Source organism: Camelus dromedarius, chromosome 3 (genome assembly GCF_036321535.1).
Source record: "Camelus dromedarius isolate mCamDro1 chromosome 3, mCamDro1.pat, whole genome shotgun sequence".
Lineage (NCBI taxonomy): Eukaryota > Metazoa > Chordata > Mammalia > Artiodactyla > Camelidae > Camelus > Camelus dromedarius.
Genome location: NC_087438.1, coordinates 24,947,179 through 24,969,104, shown reverse-complemented (window position 1 = coordinate 24,969,104; position 21,926 = coordinate 24,947,179). Strand labels below are relative to the sequence as shown.

General features: G+C 43.0%; 1 protein-coding gene across 1 annotated transcript; it reads left to right on the top strand.

Moving 5' to 3' along the window:
- Positions 1-3,169: 3,169 nt before the first annotated feature.
- Positions 3,170-21,013, top strand: UGT3A2 (UDP glycosyltransferase family 3 member A2). Its single transcript, XM_010977598.3, has 7 exons — positions 3,170-3,605; positions 5,717-5,818; positions 11,749-11,863; positions 14,520-15,051; positions 17,126-17,357; positions 18,745-18,964; positions 19,360-21,013. Exons 1-7 carry the CDS (start codon positions 3,242-3,244, stop codon positions 19,634-19,636), a joined length of 1,842 nt encoding a protein of 613 aa, XP_010975900.3. The 5' UTR covers positions 3,170-3,241; the 3' UTR covers positions 19,637-21,013.
- The last annotated feature ends 913 nt before the right edge of the window (positions 21,014-21,926 follow it).

Genomic DNA, 21,926 nt, shown 5'->3' with positions numbered 1-21,926 from the left:
GACAAAAAAGCATGAGCGACCCAAGGTAGCAGCCTTGGAAATGCTTCATTTCTGAGAGAGGAGAGGGTAAAAGGGAAGGGAAGCACTCTTTGGATACTGGGTGAAAGAAAAAAAAAAAAAAAAAAAGCAACCAGAGAAAATGTGGGACCCACAGGACAACAGGAAAACAGAAGTTTGGACAATATAAACCCTTAAGCCCATCACCAGGAAACAAAAGCCACACATTAAGGAGACTGTAGTTGCAGATTATCCGCACATCATTAGGTATCTACGTCTGCCTGTCACTGGATAGCGATATCATTCACTATGTTGCGAAGAGGAGGATGAATGAAATAGTGATCCTTTTCCCACTATTAAAATACTCAATTAAAATGATATGTACAGTACATGGACAGACTCATTCATATGTCTGACATGTTTCATATCTACCAAAAATGAGCAAATTTAGAATGTTTGCCTGCCTGACAATTTCTTTTTGCTCAAATGTGAAATGGCATATTGAACCTGTGGCAGATGTCTCCATTAACTGGTCCCCAAATGGACCGGGATGATGAAAACTAAGAAACTGTATTAATTATGGAAATTGATCCTTTAGGAACAAAATTGACCAAAGATCTCTTTTTTTCCCTCTTGATAACCTTATCTATTCATAGTTGAACCTATCGAGTTCAATAGACATGACATCAAGCAGATTGTCAGAGACACATCTAAAACGTGAGGATACAAGAGGGTTGGCTATAAAAAGATAGAAAAAGAGAAGTCATGTTACACTAATGGAAAAAATAAAACCTGAATAGCTAGGAATAACATCAGACAAAATAGATTAGGTGAAAAGCATTATTAGAGACAAAATTGGTATTTTCATAATGAAGGTGAGTTGTTTCACTAGGAACATATGGTACCTGACACTGTTATTGTAAATGTGTATGCATCTAAATATTGTGTTCCTATTTCTCTGATACTCATAAAATTTTAGAGTTCGTTTGAATTATGCCACCTAAAATTTTAATACCCCTGACACCTGACCCTTCACATCTCCTTCCCTGTGTGATTTTTCTTAATAGCATTTGCCATTATATACTATATATTTTATTGACTATTGTGTTTAGTATCTGTCTATCTAGCAGAACAGGAACACAATTAGCTATCGATAAAATTGCTGAATAAATTAATAAGTTTGGAGTTGGATTAAAAAATCCTTTATTTTGCTAATGCACTATGAGAGATACAAGAATAGATGGGATGGAGCCTTGTGATGCTGGCAAAGACCCACTTCTCTCTCTTTCACCACAATGGCCATGACTATGTGAAGGATGCCCAAGCATGTAAGAATGTAATGCTTTCTATTCAGGTGGAAAAATAAAGACCTGTAGATAGAAGATATAGTATAAACAGAATTCAAGGACTCACTTCAACTTGTAGACGTGAAATCCATTGAAGGCTTTTGTTTTCTACTTGTTTTTAAAAATTAATTTAAAAATTTTATGAGGTATAATTGAAATACAACATTACATTAATTTCAGGTGTATAACATAAAGATTCGATATTTGTATGTATTACAAAGTGAGCACCACAGTAAGTCTAGTTAACATCCATCACCTCACATAATTACACATTTTTTTGTTGTGGAGAGAACTTTTAAGATTTACTCTTTTAGCAACTTTAAAAGGCAAGACAGTATTATTAACTATAGTGGCCATGCTGTTCATTACATCGCCATGACTTATGTATTTTATAACTGGAGCTTTCTGCCTTTTGACCTCCTTCACCCATTTTTGCCTACCTCCCACCTCTTGCCTCTGGCAACCACCAATCTATTCCCTGTATCTATAAGCTCATTTTTTGTTTTGTTTTTGTTTTAGATTTCCCATGTAAGTGAGATCATAAGTTACTTGTCTTTCTCTGTCTGGCTTATTTCACTTAACATGATGCCCCCAAGGTCCATCCACAAATAGCAAAATTTCATTCTTTTCGTGGCTGAATAATATTCCATTATATAAATATATTTATATACTTCATCATCTTTTCACATTCATCCATTGAGGAACAGCAGCTTAGCTTGTTTCCACATCTTGGCTAATGTGAATAACACTGCAATGAACAAGGGAGTACAGATGTCTCTTCACGATAGTGATTTCATTTCTTTCAGATAAATACTCAAAAGTGGAATTACTGGATCATATGGTAGTTCCACTTTAAATTTCTTGAGGCCCTCCACACTATTTTCCATAGGGGCTGCACCAATTTATATTCCCACCAACAGTGCACAAGGGTTCCCTTTCTCCACATCCTCACTAACACTTGTTATTTCTTGTCTTTTTGATAATGGCCATTCTAAAAGGTGTGAATATCTCATTTTCGTTTTAGTTTATACTTCCCTGACAATCATTGATGTTGAGCACCTTTTGGCCATCCGTATGCCTTTTTTGGATAAACGTCTATTCATATCCTTTGTCCAAGGATATGTTTTTAATCGATTATTTTGTTATTGAGTTGTATGAGTTCTTTGTATATTTTGGATATTAACCTCTTAATAGATGATTTGCAACTATTTTTTTTTTTTTACCATTCTGTAGGTTGCTTTTTCATTTTGTTGATGAAATGTTTCCTTTGCTGTGTAGAAGCTTTTTAGTTTGATGTATTCCCACTTGTTTATTTTTGCTTTTGTTGCCTTTGCTTTGGGTGTCAAATCTTAAAAAACAGAGGCAGAATTACACGATGACCCCAGCTTGTGCCTGAGAAGACTCTGGAAAGATTTCTAGACCTATTTTGTGAAGCTCATTCAGAATTAGAGGTTCAGTCCTCCAGGTGACCACCTGGACTTCAGAATTAAGACTCTTAACACCTCTTCATGAATAAGTTACCTCCTTACGAGGCGTTCAGAACTATAATCCAGGAAAGGTAGGTCAAGTTCCCTTGGGGATTTGCTTAGGGAGGTCTCGAGTTGAGGACACTAGCAGAGTTTTAAGCAGGCACCTGGGGAAATGGGCCATGGGGATGGCAGTATGAAATAATTAGAGCCGTTAGGAGGTGGGGGTGCCATAAATTCGGGGAAGCGTCCATAAAACAAAGATAGGTTCAAGTCACTTGGAGGTGGAGCTGTCAGCCACGTGATTTCACAAGGTCCTTACCATTCCTGATTCAGAGTATTGTCCAGGCAGGGAGGACGAAAATTATGTTGACAGCAATGGGTTAAGGATCAACTCACTGACCCCTCCTTTCCGCTACCCAAATAGGGAGGATGAGGACAGAATATCCAATGGTGTCCGCCCTGAGGGAGGAGGGCAGGAAGGGACAAACAGAAGGGAAGAGGGGCAGGATCAGCTCTTACCTTTCCCCAAGTTTCCAGACCGCGCCCTTCCTGCACTGCCTGAGCGCCTTCTGTTCCCGGCGCAACATTTTCCTTCGCCGCGTGCGCGGGACGCGGGACGCGGGGCGCGGAGCACAGGACACTCTCAGCACAGGACACTCAGCACAGGGCTCGGCTCCGCAGCTTCAACACGGAGCGAGGATGCGGGGACAGCGGGTGCTGCTTCTCGTCGGATTCCTACTGCCTGGGCTCCTGCTTTCAGAGACCGCCAAAATCCTAACTCTGTCCCTGATGGGTGAGTGCGCGGCTAAAGATCCAGAGACAGGTCTGTCCCAGGCACCTGCGCCAAGGCTCAGCCAAACAGCCCTTGGTCCATGTGTTTTTCCAGTCTGGGCGGATTTGTTTCCCCGGTCGGCCGGCGGATGAAAAGGTGGGAGCCCTTAGTGTGGGCAGAAAAGGGGCCCTGCAGCCACCGAGGTAGACGGGATAGTTTGGAGAAAACAGGAGTACCCTCTCCTCTCTCTTGCTGCTCAGTTTACGCTCTCCATAGTGCGGAGCTGGGGCCAGAAGTTTGAGATCCAGCCCAGTGCTGGAGACCTCTGGACGCCTCCTCCAGGGCGCAGGCTGGAAATTCAGAGGTTCACAACTTCTGGAGCGCACACGATTGTGGCTAGCTAGCGTTTGCAGCCTCTTAGAGACCAAGGAAAGGTGCTCCTAGGGGCAGCACTGGTAATTTTCTGAGGCTGCATAGGAGCTAAGGTGGAGCAGGGAAGATTTTTCAATGACAATTAGGAGAGTGGAGTGTTTTCATCCAGAGGAATGTATCAAGATACAGGGGTAATCATGGGGTAATAAAGTCTTCCCTAAGACTTTATTTTAACCCACCGTGGGCTCTCTTAGACCACTTTTAGATCACTGAGACTTGGGTATCTTAGAGCTGGAAGGAACCACTGATCATCTAATCCAGTTCCCAGTATGTTTTTCTGAGCAGGAAACTAAGGGTCAGGGAAGTGAGGCGCCTATTGCAAGAGCACAGCAGACCTCCCTAATGGTACATACCAATATGTACTCAGGGTTTCTTACCCAAATACCATTCTCCCCGAGCTTCCGCTGTCACCCACCTTTCAGTGGGGGGTTTCAAAATCACTCTTTAACTCCATTCGAAATCTTTTTTCTTTCTGATTGTTTGTGGTGATAACGCAAAAGAACTCCCTCACGGCCTGAAAGTACAGTTCTCCTTCTGCAGACTCTGAGAGGGAGCTGGTGTGGTTTGTAAAGTGCGGGAAGCCACGCCTGTGCCCCAGAATGTGCTGGGGCTCACCAAGACCCTCCGCGATTGGGTGCACCCGCCGTCACCCCTTCTTCCTGACCCCCAGGTCTTAGGATTAAAATGCGGGCAAGAGGATTTCTACTTTATTATTTCCTGTTACTGCAGATTATACAAGTCTATGTATTAAAAATTTGAGAATTAGCTACTCACTGTTTCTCTAGCTCTATACCCCTCTAACCTCAATCTCCAGACTCTTGTCATTTGCCATTATCTTCTTTCCTGATTTGGCCTCTCTGCTGCTGAGACCCTTAGATTCAAGCCAAGTCCCTGTGTTGGAGCAGTTCTAAGAGGTTAGTACGATGGAGCGCATACCTCTCCCAAGGGTGAAGCTTTTCTTAGGATCCCAGAATTGTCCTAGGATGGGGGATGTCCCAGTCTCCCATGCATTTAGGTTCCTGCAGGTCTGCCCCACGGGCCCCACATGCAAGTTATCTTGCATGCCTTAATAGATGTGAAAAATTCAGGCCCTAACTGAAAAACTTCTGCCCAATACATTTGAATCTCAAGCATTTTGGCTCTAAGTGGTGGCCCCACATCCTTCTGCTTCAATGGCTGCTTCTTGGACTCACATTCAAGCACCCATATTTCTGGCTCCTACTCTAGCATGCCTTTCCAGAGAGAAGGATTCCAGAAATAGCTCTGGTTGATTGTCCATTAGGAACACTTCACACTCACATGCATAGGACTGTGCCCAAATTTCCACCAGTGCAGTTGTTTCTTTAGGACACAGTGTCTCCATAAGTCCCTGGCTAAAAGGCAGTGTGTACCTTAGGATCAGGAATTCCTTAGGGCCTTAAAATGAAAAGCTTCTCACACTGACGGGAGACCAGAGTCACAAGAAGGAAACTTCTTTGATGGCGGTTTGCCACATGTCAAGGCCAGCAGACCAGCAGGCTCTGGGTGGGTGGGCGAGGGCTCACTCAGAATGAACTGGAGAGACTGACTGATGAAACTCATTTCCTCTACTTCCCACCAACTTTCTGTTTCCCTACCTGGCCCCCTCCTGGATTTATCAGCATCAATCTTAGGACTTCTTCACTCATCATTATAAAAATGAAGTTGTTCATTGTTCCTAGGTGGAAGCCATTTCCTACTGATGGACCGGATCTCTCAGATTCTTCAAGACCACGGTCATAATGTCACCATGTTTCTCCAGAGAGGAAATTTATTGCTGTCAGGTATCCTTTCTCATGAACTCTTAATTTTGTGTATTCCAGGCAAAGAACAACAATGTCTTTTGCATAGAAGGGCTTTTCAAGTAGTTTATTTAAAAAACTAAAACAATATTGTAAATTGACTATACTTCCATTTTTAAAAAGATTTAATAACACAGGAAAAAAAAAATCACCCTTCTCCAAAAGTCTAAGTGGATTGAAAGAATGAAAAGGGTGGGTGTGTGCATATGTACGTTTATGTGTGTGTGTTTATGTAAGGTATAGGAAAACTTCTGGGCTCTGTCCACCAGGACTCCACACTCTGTAGTCCCATTTTCTCCTCCATTACTGGACTTCTACTCCATCTCAAGCAACCCTGAACACATTGTCACAGACTGCTTTGATAAATACTACTTTATAATTTGGCTTGAAAATCTGTTGACCAGATGTATTATTCATATATGAGCTTTCTAATAGGTAAGGATCACTTTTATTTTTCTATAGCATAAATGACATCTCCTCTTATGATATCTGAAATTTAAAGAAGCTTTCTCAGGGAGTCCCTTATTTGTGCAGCTAAGATCAGAATCTATCATTGAGATAATCTGTTTTCTTGACAAATCAGTGCCTGCCCATGAGTTTATGTATACTGATGTAGGAAGTGCCTAAAATCTAAAGAATTTAGCAAAAATGAGCTCATAAATTTTATCAACTCCTCTCTGTTGTCAGAGAAGGAAATGGCAGCTCTGAGAAAGCAAATGATTAACTCAAAGTCACGTGGCAGGTTAATAACAGCGTTGAGTGGATTTAGCTCTGGATTGCTCAATTTGAAGAATTGCTCAGGCTTTGACTTTAAAAAAATCCATTATTAAGCAGCGTCTTTGAGGAACAAAATTCTGAGAAGTTACAAAACTTTGAAGGTGACTTCAGGCTTTGTAATTGTTCAGATTGTTAAAATAATTTTTTTCCATTGAAATTTAAGTTTTTTTTATTGCGGCAAAATATACATGCATGAAATCGACATTGTAACCATTTTTGTGTACAGTCTAGTGTCTTTAAGTACATTCACATGGCTGTGCAACTATCTCTGCCATCCACCTCCATAACTTTTTCATCATCTGAAACTGGAACTCTGTACCCATTAAACAGTAACTGCCCAGTACCCATTGCCCCAACCCCTGGTAAACACAATTTACTTTACTTCTCTAATAATTTGACTATTCTAGATACATCACATAGATGAAATCATAAAATATTTGTTCTTTTGTATCTTGCATATTTCACCTGGAATAATGTCTTTTAGGCTCATTCATGTTGTAACATGTGCCCTAACTGCATTACTTTTTAAGGCTGAATAACGTTCCATTATATGTATATATCACATTTTGTCTGTTCACCTGTTGATGGACATTTCTGTTGTTTCCATCTTTTGAATATGTGAATAATGCTGCTATGAATATTGGTGTACAAATATCTGTTTGAGTCCCTACTTAAAACCATTTCAAACACCTTCTAGATTAAGTTCTGTTTTCTTCACTGAACATATTTTATACTCATATCCTCTTGCATCTTCCTCGACAGCAGATCTGATGAAATAACTGTAGTGTATTAAAATTTAATTTTAAGAGTTATAGTTTAATCTAATTAAAATTTTAAATTAAATTAAGTTAAATTAAATTTTTAGGTTAAAAATAATTTTGGCATGAACGTTGAGAAATTACTGAAACTACCTTTTACCCCTTTAGCCAATAAATGTATGCCCAAATCTATAAACAATTCAGGGAGCTTATGGATCCCTTCCATTTTATTCTTAGGTTCCAGGTTTAAGTGCCTAGAGTTTCTTTCAATATTCCCTAATTGTGGGCATTCCCGAGGCTTTGAAACACTATATTCCTTCTTCACTTGAGTAGTAGATCTAGGCTAGACACCAGCAAATCAGGGAAATACATGGTTAGGTTATTATTTCTGACCTGATGCTTATTTCAGTGTATTGAAATGTTTGAGCCATTTATTAACTCCTAATCTGAGTATGTTTCCCCATCTCATTTATTTATTAACACCTTTAATAAAGAAATGGCATCAGTGCACTAAGGCAGCTGACCTTCAATCCTTAGTCTATATTTGCCTTTCCTAATGGGATTTTCCCTTTCCTATAAGTAATTTTTTTACCAATTAGAGAATACCCTTCAGTGTTTTAGGTTAAGTTTAGTATTGCTGAATTCTTTTTGTTTTTGCCTGCCTGAGAAGATGTTTATCTCTCCTTCTGTTCTAAATGATAATCTTGCTTCATAGAGGGTCCTAGGTTGCAGAGGCTTTTTTGTTTCAGCAGTTTGAATATATCATACCACTCCTTTCTGACCTGCAAAGTTTCTGCAGAGAAATCAGCTGATAGCCTTATGGGCAGTCCTTTGTATGTGACTTGTTTTTGCTCTTACTGCCTTTAGAATTTTCTCTTTATCTTTCACTTTTGCCATTTCAATTATGATATATCTTGGTGTGGGTCTGTTTGGGTTTATCTTGTTTAGGACCCTCTGTGCTTCCTGTACCTGGATATCTTTTCCTTCTTTAGGTTTGGAAAGTTTTCAGCCATAGTTTCTTCAAATGCATTTTCAATGCCCTTCTCTCTCTCTTCTAGAACCCTTATAATGCAAACATTGGCATGGTTAATATTATCCCATAGATCACATATGTTGCTTTTTTTTTTCAATTTGTCTTTCTGTCTACTGCTCTGATTGGATGATTTCCATTATTCTATCTTCCAGATCACTTTACATGTTCTTCTTTGTCATTTAGTCTGCTACTTACTGCTTCTAGAGGGCTTAAAAAAAAAACTCAGATATTGAATTCTCTATTTTTGATTGAGTATTATATTATATTATATTATATTATATTATATTATATTATATTATATCCTTAACCCTAGTTCCTTGTTCAAATAATCTGCTTAGATCAATTTTCTTTCCTAATTCAGTTAGCATTTTTATTACCAACATTTTGAATTCATTGTCTGGCAGATTATTTATCCCTGTTTCATTATTTTTTCAGGGGTTTTCTCTTGCTTTTCAATTGAGAGTAGTTCGTCTGCCTTTTCATTTTACTTAACTTTCTCTGTCTCTATGAATCATGGTCTTGAAGAGCTGATCTCTTGTGGGAGCATCCCTAGGTACCAAATGTGCCAGTGCCTTTGATGGGAGGGCTGGATTTGATGTGGAGGCCAGTCATGTCTTTCCTCCAGGTGTGCTGACGGTCATCACCTTGGTAGAGGAAGAGCTGGTGTTGGAGGAGGCTGTACAGGTTGTGAGATGGGACTTCCTCTCTGCTCAGTGGCCATTACTTGCCTGTCAGGAGTGGGGTTTACTCTCAAGTTGCTAGTGTGGAAACCTTAAGGGTCAGCTTATGCTGGCTCTGTTCTCTGTAAGCGTGTGTTTTCCCTTCTTCTCATGCTGGGGCCTTTACCCCAAAGAAGGGGAGTATCGAAGCAAGTGGGGCTTGGGTGCTTACAGAGATCTGATGCACTGCCTGCTTGGGGGTCTGCAGCTCCGCCTAGATGCAGCCAGGATCCTGTCTGTTCCCCTCCTGTGGCTGCCTCAGATCTAGTGCTAGGCTGCTGGCGTGGAGTGGGCGGGGCCAGAGCAATTGCTTGACTGGGACTGGAGAGCTTGGCACGGTGGCTGTGGGAGTTCAAGTGGCCACGCTGCCGTCAGAAGTCTGGGCTGCTTCTGGTGTGCCATCTGAGTAAGCACCAACAGTGGCTACTGCTTCCCCACCTGGGCCACATCCTGGGGTCCTGGGTCACCTCTGCATCCCTAGACTGAGTCTTTTCCCAGATCCTGGCCACCCTAGATCCAGTGCCAGGCTGTGGTGTGGAGTGAGTGAGGCTGGGTGTGTGCTCGGCTCAGACTCAGAGTGCAGCACGGTGGCGGCCGCTAGGGCAGACCTCTCTCCACCCTGTCTGGGGCCAGCCAGCACCCGCACACTCCTCACAAGTGGAGGCTAGGCTTCTCCAGCCTTTATGTATGTCCCAGAGGCTCTCCAAGCAGCTGGGGCAGAGGGGAGGACTTTTCTCCTATGCATAGGACATTAGGGCTGGGACACCCAGTCTGTGGCTTGACTTGCTCGCTCCTGAGGGTGAGTGTCCACCTGTGCAATCTCCTGTTTCCTCTGAGTTCCCTCCTGGGGCGCAGATCCGAACGTGGGGCTTTCCTTCCTGTCCTACCTGATGATGTGTGTCTCCTTCTTATGTCCTTGATTGTATAGAAGTCCTTCTACTAGTTTGGTTAGTTATTCACGAGAATTGTTCCACATGTATGTATATATATATTTTTGATGTGTTTGTGGAGGGAGGTGAGCTCTACATCCTCTTACTCCCCCATCTTGATCTCCCTCCTCAATATTGTCTTTATATATTTAGGTGCTCCTATATTAGGTTAATGTATGTTAATTAAGGTTATATCCTATTCTTGTGTTGATCCTTTTATCATTATATAATGCCCTTCTTTGTCTTTTGTTATAGACTTTGTTACAAAGTCGATTTTGTCCTGTGTGAGTAGTGTGAGTAGTGTGAGTACTGCTACTCAGCTTCCTTGTCATGTCCATTTGCATGAAATATCTTTTCCCACCCCCTCACTTGCAGTCTGTGTGTGTCTTAGCTCTCAAGTGCGTCTCTTGTGGGCAGCTTGTAGATGGGTCTTGTTTCTTTAATCCAATAGCCACCCTATGTCTTTTGATTGGCGCATTATTCCATTGACATTTAAAGTGATTATTGATAGGTATTTATTGCCATTCTGTTACTTGTTTTTTGGTTGTTTTTGCGGTCCTTCTCTGTTCTTTTCTTCTTTAGTCTTCCCTGTGGTTTGATGATTTCTTTAGCAGTATGCTTGTGTTCCTTTCTCTCTACTTTTTGTTCTGTATGTATCATAAGTTTTTGATTTGTGGTTACCATGGGTTAGGGTAGGGTTAGGGTTAGCCAAATCAATGACTGCCAAGTATTTCCCAGTAGATCCTTGAATAGAGTCGGTTATTTCACTAAGATTGGGTATGGGAGCTGCGCTGTGTAGGCCCACCATTAATCTGTTCCCAATCCCTACACAGAGCTGAGTGAATGTCATGACTGATGTAGGCACACACGTATTAAGAGTATGAAAGGTTTATTATTCAAATAATATGGCCTTATTTTGGGAAGAACAAGGCAGGTTCCCAAGCACCTAAAAAATAGCTGTGTAGAGTAGGGAGGGATAACTAGCTTTAGTTTTTACTGTGGGTAAGGGGTTGGGGTATAGTTAGGGTTCTCCCTATTGTCTTAACCTGCATGGTTTGAAACTTCCACTTAGGGCCAGAGGAGGGAGCATGTGGACTTTCTTATCACTTTGCCCAAATTAGACTCAGAAGAGGGAAAGGGAGGTAGGGCTTGAAGCCTGCCAGCAGTCAAACATCAAAAATAGACTCAGACTTTTTATTACACATGGGTCATTGGGAAGAAGTCAAGCTGGTGAGTAGCAGTGCAGAATAATACTATTTTAATTAAGCCATTCAGTATTTTTCACTGAATCACAAAACTATTTGGATGTATCACTTTAAATAATGAAGTTGAATTTTTCTAAAACAGAACGAGCAGAGGCTCTGGAATCAACCTTGACAAATTGTCTTAAACTAATTAACTTTGTTTTCTCAGCAGTAAAATGAGACAAATAGCTATACATTCAATGAAAGCTTTAAATGAAAGTTTCCATAGCTTTAAATAGAAAAGCATTCCTGAATTATTGGAAGGTTCTCAATAAACACTTTCAGTATACGGGATTGAATGAGAAAGCAACCAGATGGAACAAAAATAGTTCAAAAGACAAAGATTCAAATAAATACAAAATTATGGCCATAATCAAATGTTGGTATTATCACGCTGTTAATCCATGTTGTGTGACATATTTATCTTACTTAACCCATTGGTGTTTTCTTAGGTTTTAAAGAGGGTGAGAAATCATACAATGTCATTAACTGGCTTCTACCTGAAGATTTTAACAAGGAATTTAAAAAGTCCTTTGATTTCTTTATGGAAGAAACTTTGGGAGGCAGGTAATGTTTTAAATTGTTTGAACTAAGGAGTCAAAATGTTGGTAATATAAGTGAATGGGTGGATGCTTGTACTGAGGATTTGACAAAGGGATGGTTGGATGAATGGAGAGAAGGAGGGAGGTGGGGCTGGATGATGGGTGAATAGTTGGGTAAACAAGTGTTTCACACCAAATCATCCATTCCAGCCACTGGAGATTTTTCTTGCTCTGTGCTTTCTCTCTTCCATTGTAAACACAAAGGTACTTGTGTAGCAAGTTGGGGGTAGCTTCTTTTGGGACTTCTTCGCAACACTTCACTTAAAATTTTTGTCTATATTCTCACAACACAGAAGCATAGGCACCTTAACCTCTCATTGTTGGTAGCTAAATTAAAGATACCTTTTCCACTTATTTTTCTTCCTTTATCCTCACATGTATCTAGGGGAGACTTTTAAACAATGGTTTTGTAGAAGTTGAACATCTGGCCATGTAAAGCCCTTTTAAAAAGCAATCAACCTTGTGCAAAATAAGACATGAAGCTGATTCCTGTCGACTAAAAAAAAAGAGAAACATGCACACTGTGAGAGTTGTGAGTCAAGTTTTATTTGGGGCAAAATGAGGACTGTAGCCTGGGAGACAGCATTTCAGACAGCTCTGAGGAACTGCTCCAAAGAGGTAGGGGGAAGGTCAGTATATGAGTGATTTTGGTGAAGGGGGGTACATGCAATCAAGGACACGTTTTTTTGCAGGAGGTTGCTGCTAGTCGTGAGGAACAGAGGGCTCCGTTGATGATTTTAGTGTTTTTCTAGCTATGAGATGATGCAAGAATTTTGACTCCTAAAATCTCCTCTGGAAAATATCTAACAATCTGAAGGCCTGGTCTGCCAGTTTTCCCAGAGCACAGAGCACCTCATTCCTGATCTCCACCCTGAATGCCTTTCAGGGTGTGTGCAGCAGTTCATGATCCAATCCCTATAGAGGTAGGTGGCAAGGGCCAGCGTGATTCATTCCTTATAGAGACATTTGGCAAGTGCCAGTCTCTAGCTGGCTCTCTTTTTGTTTCATCTGGAGTGGAAAGGAACACATAACTCCTTAATCTTAGACACAAAAGTGGAAAGGCAGAAGAGATCCATGTCTATCTTGGGTAATGACAGAAGACTCATTCCCTCTTTTTTTTCTTGAAAATCTACTTGCTAATCAAGGTAACTGCTGAAATCTGACTATTTCCAGAAAGCCTCCATTCCTCACTCAAACTGGAAGACCACAGTCCCTCTGGTATAGGTCTGATCTAACCTACATCTGACACTTAATCTATATTGTCTCATGATGTTAGTTATATACTATATGATTTGTCTACTCCCCCCTAATTTAATATTTTTGAGGACAGATATAGGTAACCATGCATTCTTGAAATTTTTTCTATTTATTAGCTAAATTTTAACTATGATTAATGAGCTATATTCTAGGATTTTTATAGCATTACTGAAATTATCCCAAAATTTTGGTAACCACTCCTTTGTTATGTGAAATCCTTAAAAATACACTGTAGAAGATGATTTGAGCTGGTCACTCCCATTGTATGACTTGAAGTTAACCCTAAGAATTAGATAGAGACCTGCATATTGCTAAAAATGATGTCTCAGTCTCTGGACCTTCTCTGTCTGAGGTGCAACAGTGCAGTGGTGGACAGTTATAGCTATGCCAGAATACTGGTTCTCTTGGTCCTTCAGGTAGCCAGGAGGCCTCTGATGTCTTGAGTCCTTGCATTTGTTAGCTCTGGTACCTTAAAGTGCAGATGGCTGTCCTCATCTATTTCCCCATATGTTGTACAAACAGGAAACAGAGCCATATTCTATCCAGGCAGTGATGGGAAAGCATTGCAGGAAGACAGGTTCCTAGAATAATCCCACAGGCAATGTCTTCATTACATGTCAGTAAGCTTTGCCATTATCTTCTCTGGATGCCTCAGCCTGCATTGAAGTGGAAAGACTAACGTGTTTCAAAATCAGGATTTTTTTCTTTGCTTAATCTGTGGGCATAGAAACCTGAAATTCCCACTTTTAGCTGAGATTTTGAGTTCTAATATGACCAAAGATTCCCTTGGGTGAGGAAATCTGCCATACATGATTACATAGTAATTTTTTAAAAAATAGCTTATATTGTCAATATGTATGGGATGGTGCCACCAAGTGACTTCCACAGTTTTGCTAAGTGAACAAGAAAACCATTCATAAAGAAAAGTTCAGTATGTAAATGAAGTTTAAAGAGAACATCACAGAATTTATCAAGTAGAAAGAGATCTCTGAGGTCTGCCATGGGCCCAGAGTCCCACTGATGGGAATTAGTTTTCAGTTGGCATAATTCATCTGTGCCCGCGAATTTCAGGAATTGAGAGTTCAAACATATATTTTCTAAGAGCTGGCACAGACAGTGCTGGGGATTTGGATAAGCGAGGAAAGGGAGAGAGAAGGAAGGGGACCTTCTCGAGAGCAGAACATCTGCCCAGAGTGACCGGAAAGAGGGTACTGATCTATGAACAGTGGTCAACTAAGATGGGTACTGCTAGGTGTGGTCTGTCTTTCCTAGGATATTTCCTTTGTAGCCCAAGATTCTTTTATGTATTGTGGTATTAACACCTCCAATGAATATTTATCATTTATTATTATTTCTTCTTACAGAAGCACATTTGAGCACTATTTCAATATTTTGGAACAACTAGGGCTTCAGTGCAGTCATTTGCTCAGGAGACATGATATCATGAATTCTTTAAAGAATGAGAACTTTGACTTGGTGGTAGTTGAAACTTTTGACTACTGTCCTTTCCTGGTTGCTGAGAAGCTTGGGAGGCCATTTGTGTCCTTTCTCCCTACCTCATTTGGCACTGTGGACTTTGGGCCACCAAGCCCCCTGTCTTATGTTCCCGTATTCCATTCCTTGTTAACTGACCGCATGGACTTCTGGGGCCGAGTAAAGAATTTCCTGATGTTCTTTAATTTCTGCATGAGGCAACGGCGAATCCACTCTGCCTTTGACAAGACCATCAAGGAGCATTTCCCGGAAGGCTCAAGGCCAGTTTTGTCTCATCTCCTAAAGAAAGCAGAGCTGTGGTTTGTTAACTCCGACTTTGCCTTTGAATTTGCTCGGCCCCTGCTTCCCAACACCGTGTATGTTGGAGGCTTATTGGCCAAACCTATTAAACCAGTGCCACAGGTAAGTCAAGCTTGAGCCCCTGATATGGATTTCACGCAGAGGTCCTCGGGGCAGAGCTGGCGGCTGCCCCCGCCACTGGGATCCTGGGTACAAGGTGAGGTAAGTGAGACACCAGGCCACACTTTTACAGGAAGTACTGACTTTCACTGTCATGCGAGCGCAGAGTTAAGACTTAGACAACTCTGAGATTGACCTCCTTAAATACTATTCCCGGGGCCCTCTCTTGCCTCACTGCAGTCCTGGCCCTGGTTGGATAAGCCTTTTGGTAAGTTGATGTTTACATTTTCATTGTGCATGATCATATCATGCAAGAATTGTTAAGGGGATGAGTTACTGATGGAGAAACACACAACACTGTGAGACAGGGTGTGATCAAGACGGAACTGTGCGGGACCCATAGTGAGAATGCAGGCATTGTCTCCAGCATCCCCAGACTGTAGAGCCCTGGTCCTTAACTCCACCTGGGCCTCCTGATTTGACTGATCTGGGGTCAGGCCTGGGCATTGTAAATTGCAAAACTGTCCAATCCGTTTGAATGCATAAGACTCAGAACCACTGCTGCAGAAGTTTTCTAAATGGGAGGAAAGCTAAGATGAATTCCCTGCCTCTTACCTATCGGCACAGGCTTGCAATTTTGTGGAATTTATCTTTTTTACTCTCTTGCCACCCAGAGGGAAGTATGATGACCTGCACTTTTATAAATGCGGGGACAGAGGCTCAGGTGGTACACATGGCTCTCCCACTACCATTTATTTCAGAGCCGCAAAGAGCCCTGATTTGGCCTGAGCTACTGACCTTGCACTGAGTGAGCAGGAAGAGCTGGGGAACGATCCACGGGCTAGATGGACTCTGAGTTGATGGCAGGATTTTTTTGAATGGAGCTGGGAGGGAATATGTTCTGGATGGAGATAACAGGGGCCCCAAAGTGTGAAAATAGACGTGAGATGTTTCTGGGTTCCCTGGGTGATGCTGGCTGGACGAGGGAGTGGAAGATGCCGTCGTACAAACACAGCCAGGCTGGTGGAAGCTTCACCTGACAGGAGGGCAGGCCAGCCTTGGCCATAGGGCAGGGGGAGGGAGTTGTTAAGCAAGGGCATATTGGGAGTAAGGATTATAATGGTTGTGAGATAACAGAGGCTTTATTCAAAACATTTTCTCCTCTGCGTTTTCCAATTTTTATGTAATGGTTTTACATTGCTTTTAAATTATAACAGGATGACAACGCTGTTGTCAAACTGGTCCTTTAAGATGGTAAATCAGGCAGTGTTATGGGAGATGGAATCAACCCCACAGGATAAAGGTCTAGGAGCTGGGGTTCAGGGAGCCACAGAAGTCCAGAGAGAGTCAGGATCCAGAGAAATATTTGGAAGAACTGACAAAATGTGTTAAAGCCAAGATCACAACATTAGGTCACAACTGTCCTTCAGAACTGCCTGTGGGACTTGAAAAAATAAGCTGTCCAGGTCTGGGCCTGGGACTGGGCATTTCTGCTTTTACAAACATCTTCCCACGTGAATATGCTGTGCAGTCATGTGACTGAATCACTGAGGTAGGAGATGAACTGCGCAGATCAGTGACTAAGAATATTGTGAGATGTGGGAGGAAGCACGCTGCTTGCTGCATTGGGTGCGGTGGCTGCTTACCTTCCCATTCTGCCTCCACTTCTGATGCCAGAGGCTTCTCCCAGCTTCTCCACTCTGGCCTCCAGATGTGCCACCTCCCTCTGCTAGACCCTGCCTGTCTACTCGTGTTCTTCCTTTCCCTACTGCTTCTGGTCTGACTTTGGAAGACACCTGAGTGGCCACGTCTCCATGGACCTAAATGACGAGAGGGTCTAGGATGGTCCTGGCTCTAGGTCAGGATTTCAAAAATGAAAGCTATTTCCAGCAACACAATGGGCATGAGCACAGCACAGGGAGAGCTGGCTGTCTCAGAGGCTGTGAACACAGTTTCAGGACAGTGAGCTCTAGGAAGGACAGGGGAGTGTATTCAGTAAACAGCTGGCTTTCATTTCATGGCTGTCTAAGCATTCCTGAAAAACACCATGCTCCTTTCCTTTCTTACCTCTCTCCAGGAATTTGAGAATTTCATCGCCAAGTTTGGAGACTCTGGTTTTGTCCTTGTGACCCTGGGCTCCATGGTGAGTGTCATTCAGTCCCAGGAAGTCCCCAAGGAGATGAATGCTGCCTTTGCTAGTCTCTCTCAAGGGGTGATATGGAAGTATAAAGCTTCCCATTGGCCCAAAGACATCAAATTGGCAGCAAATGTGAAACTCGTGGACTGGCTTCCTCAGAATGACCTCCTGGGTAAGGACTGCCCAGAATTGCTTCTTTCTTCTCATTTACAAGTCTTTGGGCTCATTAAGTCTCTGATCTCTAGCTGGATCACTTCATCAGCACAAGGTAATTCTTTAGAGGGCAGGAGTTGGGCAGCCAGTTGGAGCTCTTAGGGAATCAGACTATACTTCCTATGAGACCACATGCCACAACCGCAATCTCCCCTTCATTCTTTTCTATCTGAGGCCTGATATCTACAGCCATCAAAGTCACATTGACCTACTGCCTTTGGTCTTGGGTGAGGTCACCCAAAAGTAATCCTAAACAACCTGTGATTTCTGAGAACACATACCAGGGGGCACATTGCCACTCTATTTGGTGGCTTCATGAGCACCTGTTCATCCATGTTCCCGTACACACTCACACACAGACACACTCACATTTCAGTACATCTTCCTTAACTATTAAGGTGTGAGCAACTCATACATTCACGACATTGATGCTAATATACCTGAATGTCAAGCTGAGCAACCTCATAGCCAGTTATTTGGCAGACTGAGTCTCTGATACCAGAGGATTTCCTCCCCTCAACAGATTATCTTTGCCCAGAGCTGCTTCTTAGTTACCCCTCACTGCCATAGCCACTGACTGGATCAGAGGCTGGTAACCAAGACTATGACAAAATAATCTGTAGAATTAAAAAAAAAAAAACCAGATTCCTGTTTCCACTTCTACAAATGTATTTCTTTAAGTCTGGGCTGTGGAATATGATTCTCATTTCAAAGAAGAAACGAGGAGGCTGTGATGCATAACCCAGTTGACCGACACAAGCTGAACTCTTCACCATCAACAATCATTTTACTTAGCTCTAAATAAGGATGGGATGGAGAGGCTGGACTTGCAATATTGAGGTGTAGAATCCAGTCTTTGCTTTCAAGGGGTTTCTCATATATTTAAAGAGACAATACATACAGTGTAAGTTTTATGAGTGCTACATGAGTTTTGATGTCAATGAATGTATCAGGAATTCAGAGAAGATGGCTTTTAATTGTTGGGTGAGAAAAGTTTGCTCAGAGAGAGACAGACATAGGGGAACACAAAGAGAAAACAGATGAGAGAAGCAAAGAGAGGCATTGGGGAGATAGAAGGATGGATGGGTGGGTATATGCCTTGCTTAGAACTATTCTCAACAAAACTCCCTGGGTTCTGAGCCTCCTCTGGGTTTTGGCTGAGGCAAGGATTCTCTATACAGGGGGAAGTCTTGGAATCCTTGGCTGTGTAGCAAGCAAAATCATCTTTTACAATGGCTCTAGCATCCCTTAAACTTTCCTTGGTATTTTCTTTTGCCTTTTCTGCTTATCCTGGTGTCCTGAAACTTCATCCTGAAATATTCTGCTCTTTTTCTTATTTGCAACAGGTCACCCTCACATCCGACTTTTTGTCACCCATGGTGGGATGAATAGTGTCATGGAGGCCATCCAACATGGTGTGCCCATGGTGGGGATTCCTATCCTTGGAGACCAGTATGAAAATATGCTCCGAGTTGAAGCCAGAAATTTTGGAGTCTCTATCCAGTTAAAACAGTTGAAGGCTGAGACACTAGCTCTAAAGATGAAGCAAGTCATGGAAGACAAGAGGTATGCTGTTCTCTGGGCTTGTGGTTACTTACACTGAATGAAGACATAAACCACAATGTGCACCACGTGGGTCTTTTTTGCAGTAAAAGCTGAAACTTCCAGGACACAGAATAATACGTGTGCACTTTTATATGTTAGCAGTTTTAGCACTAAGCATGGATCTTTGCATGCAGGTATCAGTACGAACTTGTCAAGGGGACCCAGCTGAACAGTGACAAGGCCCAGACAACAGCTCTTGGTGCTTGAAAGGCAGTCTTTTGTGCATATGGTGAAAAGTGTGTGTGTGTGTGTGTGTGTGTGTGTGTGTATGAGAGAGAGAGAGAGAGAGAGATACAAGTTCTCTAAGACTTCTGAGGCCACCTGAGTAAACACCTGACCTGTGTCTCCGCCAACAGGTACAAATCTGCTGTGGTGGCCGCCAGCATCATCAGGCGTTCCCACCCCCTGACCCCCGCCCAGCGGCTGGTGGGCTGGATCGACCACATCCTCCAGACAGGGGGTGCGGCGCACCTCAAGCCCCATGCCCTCCAGCAGCCGTGGTATGAGCAGTACCTGCTCGACGTCCTCTTGTTCCTGCTGGTGGCCACCCTGGGCACCGCGTGGCTCTGTGGGAAGCTGCTAGGCCTGGTGGCCAGGTGGCTGTGCGGGTCCAGGAAGCTGAAGAAGGCCTGATGCCAAATGCAGTCTTGGGGGCATTGTTGGGGAGCCCCTGGCTCTCTGAAGGCCTCCCTCAGCACTGTCCACCCCTGGTGTCCTCCCCTCGCCTCTACTTACAGATGGCACACCGACTGCTCTCCACTCTTTTCTGCCTCTGTTTAGAAATCCTTAGGGTGAACCCGTACTGCTTTTGAAAAAATTGTAGTTAAATATACATCCCATAACATTTTCCTTTTTAACCATTAAGTGACGGTTCAGTGGCATTAAGTGCTTTCACACTGTTGTGCAACTATCACTCCCAACTACGTCCGGAGCTTTTCTCATTTTTTGAAACTAAAACTCTGCGCACATTAAACAGTAACTCCCCATTTCCCTACTGCCCCCCCCCGCCTTGAGCTTCTAGTCACCCGCGTCCTACTTCTGCGCCTTGGAGTCCGATCTCGGGCTGCGGGTTTGCCCCGCCCAGCGGAGCCCCGCCCTCAGGCGCTGCCCCTTCCTACTCCCTCGCGGTCCCTGCGCGCAGCGCTCTGCTGGCTCCTCCTCCCTGTCCGGAAGGCTTCTCAGCCTCTTTCCCAGTTTCTCCTTCTTTCACTTTTCACGAAACTCACGTAATTATTTGGTCAGTTCTTCCACGTGGGCCTTCCTCTTGCATCTCCTTTTCATCCTACCTCACAGCTCAGGATGCCCAGCTCCTGTCCTGCAGGTCGGCAGGGACAGCCCCTCCTAAGCCCCCATCGTTGGTCTGTGCTCCGAGTCCCCTCCTGCACAGAGCACCCCCTTTGCTGGTCAGGCAGGAGCCTGCCTTTGGTCCACTGCTGACGGCGTTTGTGTCCCACTTTTCACACTTCCCTCCTCAAGATTCCCGCTTGAATGAGTGTGGTCACGGAGACCTAAGTGGAGGAATGGAACCTGTGTGCAAGGAAGGCTTGGGGGCCTCAGGTCCGGTGGCTATGGCCCTGCCATGAACTCTTGATTTACTAAACATTCCATCTGTCACACCCACGTAGTAGAGAACACCCCTACATGGCAACCCCTTAGGGATTACATTCGGTTCACAGTAACAGAAACAAGAAAAAGTGCAGCTTAAACTGTAGGGTTTTGAACTGTCTGTTTGGTGTTTCTTTCTTCAGCAAAACCTGGTTGCAGCAAGGAGTGCTGGTTTAGTGGCTCTTTTATGTTTACAGGTTTCTCTTTTCTCTCTCCCTCCATGTATGTGTATATTTACAATTTTATTATTTTTTTTAAACTTTTGTTCTTTCTTCCTAAATTCAAGCACAAAACTGTCTCTTTTGTATATGGCTTTCATTGAAATGTTTCATCTTCAAATGATTATATTCTCATAGTTGCTTCTTCTTTCTCAGGTGGAATTAAATTCCTCCCTAAAATTTTGAAGTACATGGTATCTGATGGTTAAAAATATAGAGAGGAAATGTTAGACATATAGAGTGGCTCCGAGAGGACCATAGTTTTTGATTGCTCTAGGTTCGTTAAACAGATCGTGGGATGATTAAAAAGAAAATTGGCACAGCTGCTAGAAATACTTCCTGCAGAAATAGGGAGGGTCCACTTGCTAATTCTAGCAAAAGATTTTCTTTAGAAGTCTGCATAACTGAGTGCCTGGTGTCTACCTACACTATGAGTTCTGAATCTGCAAGGATGTCACACATAGCCAGGGGCATGTCACATGCAGAAATGCGTGTGTGTGTGATGTAAGGTTTTATTTGTACAATTCTAATGAAAGCACTTGAAATGGTCTGTGGCAACAGTCCCTCGAAAGGCAGGTGTGAAGCTCCCTTGTGTTGTGTTTGGAATCAAAAGCTACCATTTGATGTCCCAGTGACCAACACAGGGCTCCCTGACTGCTAACTCCCTCCCCCACCCAGTAGGAAGCTCTCCCTTAACAACTGGTAAGTCATTGGGGCCAACTCGGTGGCAGGTGCTTCCTTAGGCCCACCCTCACTCCTGAAATCTGATCAGCTGCAGCCAGTGAGCTGTGGACAACGATGCCTCTAGTTTGTTCCCTCCAAGCATCCTCCACAGGCCTGCCACCAAGGTCTTGGGGACCTGGAAACCTGATCTCACAACTCCCTACTTGAAACCCTCTGTTGGCTCCCACTGCTCGGAATACAGGGCCTCTGGGATTTATCTCTGCTTACCACTGTCGGTCCATCTTCAGTGACCCTCCCCTTGCCCATTTCCAGTGAACACTACACCTGTTAAAGAGAAATTATGCTGACACTTGTTAACCCTGTCAAGGTAGACTTTATCCAAGATTATTACAACAGGGAAGAGAAACTGGAATCCG